This window comes from Topomyia yanbarensis, chromosome 1, assembly GCF_030247195.1.
Source record: "Topomyia yanbarensis strain Yona2022 chromosome 1, ASM3024719v1, whole genome shotgun sequence".
Classification (NCBI taxonomy): domain Eukaryota; kingdom Metazoa; phylum Arthropoda; class Insecta; order Diptera; family Culicidae; genus Topomyia; species Topomyia yanbarensis.
Genome location: NC_080670.1, coordinates 169,564,773 through 169,577,451, shown reverse-complemented (window position 1 = coordinate 169,577,451; position 12,679 = coordinate 169,564,773). Strand labels below are relative to the sequence as shown.

General features: G+C 40.4%; 1 protein-coding gene across 5 annotated transcripts in view; it reads right to left on the bottom strand.

Annotated features, from left to right (window-relative positions):
- LOC131680838 (transcription factor kayak) overlaps positions 1-12,679 on the bottom strand; it is a 47,441-nt gene continuing 34,762 nt past the window's right edge. For 3 of the 5 annotated variants that reach the window (XM_058961552.1, XM_058961558.1, XM_058961564.1), the window contains exons 2-3: positions 1,627-2,480; positions 1-1,533 (exon numbers count right to left, since the gene is read on the bottom strand). In XM_058961552.1, coding sequence (XP_058817535.1) covers positions 1,125-1,533; positions 1,627-2,480 — 1,263 coding nt within the window. In that variant the 3' untranslated portion in view covers positions 1-1,124. Of the gene's footprint in view, positions 1,534-1,626; positions 2,481-2,576; positions 2,734-7,742; positions 8,330-12,679 lie in introns of those variants that run through there. The other 2 variants (XM_058961570.1, XM_058961575.1) reach the window with 2 other exon arrangements.

Sequence of the window (12,679 nt, the reverse complement as noted above, 5' to 3'; positions counted from 1 at the left end):
TTCCATAACAAAGTTTTATTTATTCTCTTTTTGTAATTACACTGATGTATAAATGATAAACGAAATATTAAGATGTTGAATCTTTATTCAAAAATTCAACGCATTTGCTTATCTTATGGACGCCGAAGGTTACACATACACGTCTTTCTTTTTGGTTCTAATGCAAGTCAAAACCAGCATTGTTATTTTTTTCTGCAAATTTTTGGTTTCAATTGGTATTATCGATATAGTATGGCATTTTCGGGTTGCCGCTTAATCATAAAGCAACTAATAGCTAAGTTTCTGTTTGATGTTAATTTTCGTTTTTGTTTCTGTTGTTTTCTTTGCTATAACCCGCCGAACAGAAATTTAAAATGAGTAAGATAAGGACAAGGTTTTTGTTGGTGGCTTGTGTAGATAAAGTAAACTGTAAATATTTCTCTTCCTTTTTTTCGTTGCATTGTGAAACGCTGCCTTATCTTTCATGCATGTCATTTCCGTTCTAGCATTATGCACTTATTCAATCGTACACTCCTGTTTTCTTGAAGAAATGGATGGACATTTTTTCTGCTTATTTCCAGTTGAATCCAGAAATATATTCATAAATGGATCGCTGCTCGGATGTCGTTTCTAGATTTTACTTTTTTAATACTTTACTAATATGATTAAAAATAACGCGTAAACTTATTCGTCAATTACCTTTTTCATACTGTTCCAGATGAAAACTAGTTTAATGAAATATAACAAACGAAAAATGGTAGTAGAAATCGGTAGACCGTAGGTAGGTGAAAATATTATAATAAAAGGCACCAATAGCATAGATTTAGGTTTCAACAAAAAAACTTTTCTACATCTTTATTCGCTTGAGCTATAACTAAAGTGACCGTGAATAAATATATAATGATTTCTAATTTTGAAGGTTCAAAATAAAACTTTTGCAAATTAAGAACATAACAAAGATAGCGTATAATCTAATCACTGAATGGCGACCACATCCTCATGCGTTCAGACATCAGACATGCAGCTTACAATATTCCGTTATAGCATTATAAAATGTTAAGATTAAAATCACAACGCCATCTGTAAATTCACACTCGTTCATACTCAACTAAATTGCTTTCATTTGCTATATATACCCTACCCCTTCACAGGCTGCACAGTTTCGACGGTTCACTGGTGCTGGGCGTGATGAGATCCAGCGGACCGCGATTTGACTGGAGGGAAATGGGTGCTGCGATCGGCGTCAAGCCGGTACCACCGTCCATCAGGCTATCGAAATTGAACAGTCCGCTCGAGGGCGTAGAAATGCCGACACCGGTGTCCATCGGTATATTCCGTACGTTCAGCAGCGGAAAGGCGGTAGTTGATTTCACATCCAAACTAACCGGTCTGCTTGGACGACCTCCGGAGAAGGTTATGGTAGGTGTATTTAACACACTGGCGCTAAACGGAAGTGTCATCGTCTTCGGCAGGTTTACACTGGTCAGAACCGGTGCGATGCTGAGTGGTGTCGGTGTGTCAAGGCTGTCCGTCAGGGTGTTGGAGAGGATCAACCTGAAATGGTGAGTGGTTTGTTATTATCAAGTTTTTATTGAATTAACATATTTATATGGAAAAAGGATGGTATAAAATGAAGAAGGAACTTACTTCTTCGCAGGTGGCTGTTCCGGAAGCTCCTCGGGTTCTGCTTTGATTTTCATTGGTGGTATGATTTTGAGATCGGTAGCTACGTGCTGTAACGACTGTTGTAGCTCGACTGGTTTTCGTTCCTGCGGGCTGCGGCGACCCTGCCAACGACAATGCTCCCGGTGTGAATCAAATAGAAATTCCAAATCTTCCTTCTCTTGTTGCAACTGTTTGATCTCGTCCTGGAGGGCCTGCTTTTTCTTTTCCAACTGATCGGTTTCATCCACCAACTCGTTGGTGTGATCCTCTCGTCGTCGTCGACAGCGAGCCGCAGCCATTTTGTTTCTCTCGCGACGGACACGTCGTTTCTCCTCTTCTTCGGGGGTAAGATTCGATGCCTTCGTTGGACGTCTACCTCCCATGCGTCGAGAGTTGCGTGGCGTAGGAAGCGCTACATTTGCATTGGTACCCTCAGCACCGAGCAGTTTTACTGCCGTATTATTCTGCTGGACCATCACATTGATAGCTGCCTGCATACCGGTGGCACGGGACATTAGCAAGCGGGACTCGGAAGTTGCCTCGCGCGACGCGGTGGAATCTTTCGAGTCCATATCCTCAGAGATAATGGGCGGAGGGGTAACCTGCCATGAACTGTTGGTGCCAGAGCTCATCGAATCGCGACTGTTGTCCTGATCTTGACTGTGATCATCGAACGGGTACGCCGGTGGGACAAAACCGGCCTGACAGGGAATGTTACTGGAGTTGTCGTTTGTCAGCTCCATGAAGGTTTGCTCAATGTTTTTGAGCGTGGTTGGCGTCAGCGTCGGGGTCGTTTTCGTGGGAACACCACTGTGGATACCATCAAAGGAGGCGAACTGGAAGGAAGGAAGAGAAAAGTTTGTTTTGGTTTAGTTGCGATTGGTTAGAGGAATGAGAAAAGTTTTGTTATTTTTTGTGTAATGCGATGCTACCTGATTCATAAACAATTCCTTTGCAAGAAAATTGGCAATCTCACAGGCATCCATCATGATTGTTATTTCTACTAGTTCGCCACTTAACCAAAATAAAATTATTCGTTATGTAGGTAACTATACAAGTTCGTTGACAGTTTGTGTATCGTAAATCTGCCTTCAGAATGAAAAAATTTTGTAATCAATACTGTGTCTAATCTGAGCGTCAGGCAACAAGCAAGTCACGTGTTTGAGAATAGTTGTCTTTCCTGGCAGGAATTAGGAATTAGGCGTACCATAATTGGCGTCAAGGTTATTGGATCGACTGTCACAATACTTGATGTCTGAATCATTGGGATGCTTGCCCCAATGACCGAATCTATAACAAAAATCGAATGCCAAAAGTAAGAAATGGCTGTTATTTTGAAACGAAATCTGGTTGTAAGATTTACCAATCCGTGTTTTTTCGTTCAGTTTTGTCTTGTGTCAAGAGATTATTATTCTACTAGATAAATCGTTCATCTCATTTCTTTGTAGGGTTATGAGGTGAGATTATCATAATTCCGGTGAGTCAATATCGATCAACGAAAAAATTATATGCAGAGCTGGATTCTTTAGTCGAAATCAATCATTTCTGGATCTACTCCTCTCCCACTACGACGCTTGTCTCGAGAGTTCCGTATAGAACGATGCATCCCAAATCCGTGGATGGTTAGCAAACTGAGTCAAAGAAGGTCATTGGAACGTTAAGCAGCACACAGTCTGCGACTAGCTGTCGGCAAAATAAAGGGGACGAAGTAGAATTCGCTGCATCCAAATGCTCCTTCATCACGCAAAAGGTGCCAAAAGCGTCCCTGTCCGGAGGTTTACCAAAAAGCACCTAGATATCGCTCTTATACTAGAAGCATGGGGAAAATAACATTAAAAATCTTTGGTTTACATTCCTCAGCTCACAAAATAGTGTACTCTAGAGACCAGCCAACTCCAAGAGCTATAGTTCTGATAAAAAGGGGTTAATAAAGTTCTCTCTAATTACAGGAGTCATTCAACGAGACGTCGTTGCAATAACAGTGAAGACACCGACGGTTAGGGGCAAGTATCTGCCTACTTCCCTGGCGATACGGATACTGCACACTTTTCTGATATCGATGCCCTCATAAAGTTGTGAAGCATAAACAAGCCCTTCATCATTGGATGTGATGCCCATACGCATCACACAATATGTGGTAGCACGGATATAAATACCAGAGGTGAGTATCTACTAGAATACCTTTCGTCAAATGATGTCAATATATGTAACAAGGGAGTTGAACCTAAATTTATGAACACAGGTAGAAGTGAAGTACTGAACCTCACGTTAGGCAGCGCTCAAATAACGGAAAAGATAAAAAGTTGGCACGTTTCTGATGAACCTAGTCTGTTGGGTCACATACATATAATGTTCGTCACATAAGCCTCTAAACTCACAGTGAAAACACAGAGAAAAAAGGAAAAAAATGGTGTGTATTCCGCGCACGCCTGGAACAGTCGAAAAGAACGGGGATTTAGATCCAATCTCCAGCATTTCTGAATATTGCGGCAAATGTTCTACAACAGAGGATCATAATCTGACTTTTTGGGGGTATCCAACGGAAAAAACAGATCGAAATGGTGAGTTAAACGAAAGCAATTATGTGAAAAAATCCTCCAGAGGCAGGCTTCGAACCAGCAACCCTTGGGACTCCGGTCCAATGGACAAACCTTTGTGCTATCCTTGGGATATAATGAACTAATCGCTTACAATGACAATTGCCCTCTTGTAGTGCGGTCTGTATGTCGGGATGTTTCTTGGTGGAACGAAAATCTAGCATCATTTAAGAAGGCAGCTAGACGCCTGTCTAATAAAGCGAAGATTACTGGTAACTGGTCAGACTATGGGACCGCTCTTACCAAATACAACGCTGAGTTGAGGAAGGCTAAGAAACTATCAATGCGCGAGTTTTGTCAAAACATCAGAAGCTTTCCAGAGGCAGTTTGCCTTCAAAAAGCATTATCAAAGGATCACACAAATGACTTAGGACAAGTGCAAGAGGCGATGGTTCTCTCACAATTGACAATAGTAAAACATTGGATGTTCCAATGAACATCCACTTTCCAAGGTCGCTTGTGAAAGATGAGAATTCGACAGGTCAGGATTGTGATGGACTCCGTCCTAACAGAATTTGTGAGGTATCGCAGAAACGTGCGGAGAAAAACAGCGCCATCTCCCATCATGTGCAATGACCAAGAAAGTAATTTGCTGACAAAAGTGGCTGCCAGATCGAAGAATTACTTTGAGACTTTACTAAACGGTTGAAGCGAAGCACAACATTAGCGATGACGGACAAGCTGTGGAGCCGCCTACACTGGATGGGGTTAGAAAAGCTATCAATGACCTGAAAAATAACAAAGGTGCGGGGAAGGACCGGCCCTGGCTTAACTTCTTAAACAAGGCAGTGAGAAACTATGTGAAGTCCTGCACCATATTATGTCGAACAGATGGGAGAAAGAAGAAGGTCCTGCCTCTTTAAGAAAGGGCACATACTGGAGTGCGCTATAACCCTTCTTAATTCGGCGTACAAAGTCCTGTATTCTGTTCAACAGATTGAGGCCGCTAACTAATTGATACGTAATACCGTGGCTGAATTTTAGTTATGATGGCTCCGAAAAAACGTATGCTGTATCATCAGGAGCAATTATACAAAGCAGTGGATAATGTGACGAAAGTACGGATCTGTACGTGCTGCATCTCGTTTGCAATGAGGTTCCCGAAAACACCATCCGCGATAAAATCAAAAAACGATATTCGACTTCTACACCGGAAGCACCACCCATCAACAGGCTCGAAGGTAAAGATCGTATGGCCGAATGGTTGATTGGTATGGCCAAGTTTGGGCTCCCCATTAATATACCACGTCTTTGAGCTTTTGTTGAAAAATACATCAAATTAGCCGAGATTAAAAATCCATTCAAAGCTGGAGCTACTGGACTGCGACGGGTCACTGGTTTTTTGAAACGTCACCCGAAAATTTCGCGTGAGGTGGCGAGCTCATTGTCGAAAAGTAGAGTCAATGGAAGCCTCGAGCAAATCAAGAGATGGTTTGGAGAAATCGCATCTTTTGTTATGGAGAATCAGTTGGAGGAGGTTATCCAATTTTTTAACATGAAAGAAACTGCTGTCCGCATGATTCCAACTCGAGACGTAGTGCTAGCAAAAGACGATGGAAGACAAGTTCATACTTGGGTTGGTAATTCAAATTCTACGCGGCTGTTTTCTCCGGCGACGCTGCTGGCATACTTGCACCAACTATGATGCTATTCCCTTATAAACATAGAGTCCCTAGTGAAATATTTTGAAGACTTCCAAAAGAATGGGCAGCTGGGAAAGCTGACTCCGGTTGGATGACGAGAGATGCTTTTTTTTCTCCACTTGAGGAATTCATCACACGTATCTGCGGATTCCATCGCTTTGGGTAAAGAGAAGAATATGGTTCTTTTTTCCACGCCCCAAATTACACAGTCATTCGATGTCAGTTTGTTTTGGACCGCTCGAACAGTACTGGAACCAATTGGCAGGTTGAGCATGCAGGGGATCCGCTACCAGGAAGTGAAATTGCTCTGTTACTTTACGAAGCGATTAAAAAAATGGAAAACATCGAACGCACTTTAAGTAATGGATTCAAATGATGTGGTTTACATCCATGGGATGTGGATGCAGTCTCTCTTGTGTAAAGCTGTAGATTTTACTTTTGAGTACAGATCAACTGGCAAATTTTCAAGTATGCAGCAAGCTGCTGGCGTCCAGAAAAACTTGCTGATAGAAATTTAAAATAATTTGACACATCAGCAAGTGGATGATTATATTTGCAGTGAGTCCTCCCGTGAGTGGCTGGACAGCGCTAAGAACACTGGGCTTTTTAAGGTTTGGCAGAGGATTAAACATGTACCAAATAGTTCCCAATTGATACCAACACAGGTACCAGCAGGCACAGATGCAAAAGAGGAGTTGTCTAGATTCAGGACCATTATTCAAAAGCTTCGACAAAAACCAAGGTAATAAATTTTTAACTGTACATTTTTATAATCTAATAAGATCCATTTTTTCTAGAATCATTTGTCGAAACGACACCATTAGATCTGTCTCATCATCCAGCCGAGCTTCTGAACGTATTGGGTGAGGTGTTTTGTGCTCCTAAAATGTTACAGAATGCTAAATCAGAATCAAGATCGAAGCCACATCCAACCTCGGTTGCAACTAGTGCTGCTTACGATAAGTTTGTGGAAACTATTGAGAACATTAAAATAACTGAGTTAAAGGAAAAGAAAAGGAAGAAAACTGAACGACAGAAAACTACAAGCTGACAAAAATGTTCAGCTGCAATCTAAGCGCCTAAAACTGAAGAAAAAGTATGAGAAGAAATCAATTCTACAATCAGTTCTGTAAGTTTTCACTCAAATTCCATTATTTACATCAGTATTTAGTCCATTTTATGGCACAGGATATAAGGAATTATTTTGCGTGGTATTCGGTATTATCCCTCTGAGGTGCGCGGTATTAGGCGTATTGACATGTCGTTCGTCAATGATTTTTTCCAAGGGTTTTTTAGCCATTAGCAGTATAATTTTTATTTTTCATATCAAATATATTTAATGTGATGTGAGCCAAAGCTATAATCACAATCGTTTATCGAAAATTTGAATTTTCAGACTCACTTGTTACTTGAAACGTTCTTAACCTTACGGTATCAGGGCATTTCACGGTATCAAGTTCCGTCTTATTAAATTAGAAAATCTCTGTTGAGAGCGGTGCCCCGAAAATATCACCATGGGCGCCCCAGGGTTAACGGGGATTAATCCACAGCTCAAAGGTGGTGAAATGTGGTACAATAACACGCTGATTTACACTGGTGATTAGGTGAACGTGGCAATGTTCTCACTTTTCGCCAGCATTCTTTGTTGAAAAAGAAAACTTTATCTGCCGACCGGTGGTGGGAGAGACGTATGTTATTTTTAAGCATGATTCAATTTGCACAACATCTCTTCGTTAACTGCGGTTGGTTCAATTGGTATTTTTTTTGTTTTTCAACTGTTCCCGGGTGTAACGATTGTTACGCTCAAACAAGTGACTTCCTCAGCCAGCGTTGGGATCGAGAAGGACAAAATATTCACGCTTTTTTCTCTCTCGGTGGTCTTTCTTCCTTATATTCAAACTAGACCGTGCTCCTTTAGTTCGCCGCTTATGTTACGGCTATTAGAATTCACTTTCAATATACTATAGCAACCGTGCGATCACGTGTCGATTCAATTAGTTCGGGATAGTTTAGGTTTAGGAACCTTGCTGCAATTCGGTGCCGATTGGTTGAATTTGAGATTACGTCACCGGCGTTAATTCTGCGATACTTTAGGTAATCTCGCACCGGCTATTCGCAAACTTCGAATGATATCTATTTAATACATCGGTTAGGCTACTTAATTCGTCGGATTTTCGTGTTTACTCCGTTTGTTTGAGTATCTTTTCATCGGTAGCTTTGCATGTGTAAGATGAAATTTGATACACGTTCAGCGTTCCCGTTACGTAGTTGTTGAAATTCTAAGATATTTAAAATACTGGTCGTTCGTTCGATTTAAGATATTATAAGCGGTAAAGCTATTTTTTCTTCGAAGTATAAAAGGAAATAATATTGTGCCTCCGCGTAAAGATTTTTCAAAACACAGTGCGCGGCGCGTTAGATGTCGTTTTCGTAACTGTGAGCTCAGGGAAAATTCGCAGAATTTTCGCTCGGATTTCTCAATGCTTAAGCTTGAGACTCTCCCGTACTCTCGCTGTTTTCAGGTGTATTTGTGAAAATTTCGCAAGAGTTTGGTTAAAAATAGATCAAACTATAATACTCAAATAGTAAGTGTTGTACCCTAATATATTTGTGCAAGTGAACAGTCACCAGACAATACTTGTTGGTTGCCACGCAAACGCTTGAACACGCGAAAAGGGTGTGCTCGTGGAAAATGGCTCACTATTTTTTCAGTATCTTGTTGTTTGACATTCGCCAACTACTTGGATTGAACAGTTTTACGTCAACACGTCGTTCAAGTTGACCATTACAGAGAATATTCGTATGAATTCGATAAAAAGCAAAATTATGATGAACAGTTTTGTGTGTTCCGTTTTTCTCAAATATACCCTTTAATACCATATATGTACCATAGACAATAAACAGATCTGAATATTTTCCCTAGGAACAAGCTCAATTACTGCGCGGAAAAAATACCTCCAGTTATCTATATGAATGCCAAACACAAACATGTGCTATTTTTGGAGGCCCATTTAGATTATTCTTTTTTCATGGTGTGCAAAACTATTTAACAGCACAAACAAAATTCGAAAAGTTTTTATGTTGCTTGATTAGAGATAGATCGTTCTAAGCTCAACCCAATGCTTCTAGTACTACAAGAATTAGGCTTTTTAATGTTCTAGCGACTACTCAAAAACCGTTGCAAAATTAGTCCTTTCCGCGAAACTAATCTAAACACGATGCGTATAATTCGGTCTACCCTATCTAAAGACCCACGTAGACGTCATTTTGCGTCCAACGGGTTCACAATTCGACCGTCTTATCAGTACCACAGTTACGGATGGCAATGATCCGCGTTGCTGATGTGATTCATTCTCCATTTCTCAGAAGCGTATCATTTCGCGTTACTTGCTGATAAGACATTTTTATTCTATAGGCGTAAGTTAGCAGTACGTGGTTAGTGGGACGCTAAAGATATTATAAAATGAAATCAAACGTTTTATTTAAAATAAGTTCGTAGAAGCGATTCGATCACAAAACAATAATAAAATGCTACGCGCTTCCTTATCACCCGGATATCCACTATAATGATATAGCGACACACGTTCGTTCGGCCTCCGGTAAGGTCACATCATCAGCAGCCGCAAATATGGAATTGACCTTGATTTGGGTTGAATTCAATCCAAAAACGAGGAAGTGTCGATCGGTTGCCGGGTCAGACACGCTTCGTCAGGCAGAGCCGCATGGATTGCCCCCTCGACGAGGTGTGAACGGTGTAAACAAATCTCTGTCAGAGAAGAGCAAACGAATCTATTTATAAGCATCGCAGTCAACCAAACGTATAAAACAAGTTCACAATTTATCGTTGGCGTCCATGTATTGGAAATTTTCTCCTCCCGCTTAGTATAGGGTAGAGTGCGCAATTTGGAACCTTCGGTCTGACGGGACGTTATAATTCTCGACTATCAGACTGGTCAAATGCGGTCATCGGCTCCGACTAAATCTGTTCCACTGAGAAAGGAAAGGAATGTTAGTCCTACATAATATCGGAAAAGAACCGATCAGAATATCTTAGTAGATAGTAGGATTACTGTGCGATAAACACATCTTCGCTCCTGTATTCATCCCACCCATTTAAATACATTCGTTAGAGCAGTGTCTGCTCTCTTTATTCAACGCACTAGGTCAAATGTTAGGATGAATAAGGGTGCGTTGACTCGACTTTTCACTTCGTTATTGCTTCTTAAGAACGAAGCAAGCATGCTGATACAGGTACAATCGAAATAGTGTGACATCCTGACTAATGAGATGAATAAGGGCTCGTCTACCATAGATTTCGCATACGTGAATAACCATTGGAACCAAGTCTACGATCAAGGTCCGTATACTGTTTGCTTGTATGTCAGTTCTCAGTGTTGTACCTTTTTTGCGAAAGACAGTTACTAGCATTAGCGCAATAATAGTGCAAACAATGGAGCTAAAAACTGTCTTTTTCTTCCGACGATAGAACTAGTCAGAGATGCCAGATTTGAAGATTTGTCTTCATTTTGAAGACATTTGAAATGCTGTGAAGACGTGTATTTCATTATGAAGACAATTTTTTTCGGATGTTTGACTGATTTCTGGCAGAATTCTGGCCTAAAATCAAAAACCGATACAGAATCCTGTCCGTTGAAGACAAATGAAGACATTTTTTTTTATGAAATGCGAAGGTATTTGAAAAGTATACCTGGTATCCCTGGAACTAGTAGAATATTCGCTCATACGAAACCAACCGTAACTAATCACAAAACAGGATCACTGACACCGATCGGTCGTAAATGTTTATAACATGGATCCGTTACCTTATTTCGCCGATTCGAAACGTTTTAATCGCACTGCTTTTTCAGCTGAATTTCAAAACTCACATTACTCGTACAGATGTGTACCGTATTTGGCTTTCGGTAGGTGCTTTACTAGATCACAAATGTATTTCGATTGCATGGTTGGATAGTCCCGTTTTAGCAGTGTTTGTTCCACATCAACCCATATAATTTTGTATTATTTCCGAGAACCCAACAACTCTTTCTCACTGCCGGGAAACCCCCAAAGCGTATCACGCATACGTGCCGTAGCACTAGTCCATATAGCCAACCCACGAGCGTGTATCAAGACAAAAGAGAATAGGTATTGATTATGTGGCGAATTTTGCGCAAAAAACAACATTCAACATGCATGGTATTTTTGAAATTCTATATCTATAGGATTTATAAACGAAAATGTACTGTAAGTCGTATTAATCACCCGAAGCTTGTTTGTTGGTCGCTTACTTTGCATTAACATCTCAAATGAGTTTTTCTCTACATTACTTGCTTCTTAAGCCCCCCGCTTTAACTATGATGAGGTCAGTGTAAGGCCGCTTACAGAGTGGCCGCGAGAAGCTGAGTTGGGGCTGAAACTGACATTAGGATGCGAGAAACCTGCTTGCAGCAAACCAAAGGGATGATGTCAGAGTGAAAGCCGAGCGGATCTGCGCTGACTGCCTGCTTTTACTCTGACATGCTCTATTTGATATGCTGCAAGCATGTTTCTCGCGCTCTAATGTCAGTTCCAGCCGTAGCTTAGCTTTTCGCCGCCACTCTGTAAGCACCCTAAGAAACCCCAATTCTAAAAAGTTTGTTTCAAGCTGTAACTTGGGCTTGAGCGATAGTTCTCAGATGCAATTCCGTTATTGATCGGAACTAAACGAAATTGAACAGATAATTAACAGGAGTGTCAAATCAACCCTATCTGCAATACCAAGTCTTTTCTAGATTAATACCGGCTTCGATCACGCCCGCATGTAGATCGCAGCAGGGAAAGGGATGGGGTGTTAGTCCGACACTTGCTATTGCTAGAGGCCGGCTGCCGATGATGTGACCTTACTTTCTACAAGTGTCACAGGAGGAGGGAGATTGTTTGTATGGGTAGCTAATGATTCGATCAACAATTGCTCTGGAATTCGCGCGGTATTCAAGATTTTAAGAGTCTGCGGGCAGCTGACTACCAGAGAAGGCTCATCAAGTGCCTAAAAGTACGTTTTAAAAATATCGGAATATATTTCGTGACTTCGAATAGTTATGAATTTGCGAAAAACAAATCGTAATTGACCACTTGAACTCATAAAGGGTAAGTGCCCGACCAGGAGAAAATAACTGGGCAATAACCCGAACATACTATTTTTTGGTATTCATACCAAAACTTAGTATTAATTGATTATTATACCTCATTGAGGTATTAAACAGGTATTGAAGAAACATTTTTCAATACCTGCTTAATACCTCAATGAGGTATAATATTTTATTTTAGTATTATTTATGTATTCCAGTTATTTTTACAAATACCAAACCAATACCCTATTGAATACCTCCATAGCGTGAATTTTGTTATTGGAAGGTTGAAAAATGTTTCATTATTATTCAGGTATTATAATAACTCGTTTCATTATCAAATAGTTATTTGTAGAACATGCCTGTGTTATTTTTTTGGTATTTTACCTCTTATGTAGAGCCCATTAATACCATATTGTGGTAAACAGTCGTTGGTATTGATACCTAAATTCAGTATTCCGCAGTTATTTTCTTCTACTCGGGTGTGGTACTAATTAATGTAATTAGAGAGACAGACAACAATTTTTTCAGCCTGTACGTACAGCAAATTGTGCTTTTCTCATTTCTTCAAACTATGATTCCATGGCTGAGTATGTTCAATAATGTGGAAATCGTTTATTACATTCTTAGTACACCTTGTAAATATATAATGTCTCACCAGCCATGAACTTGATAAGCTACGCGTCGA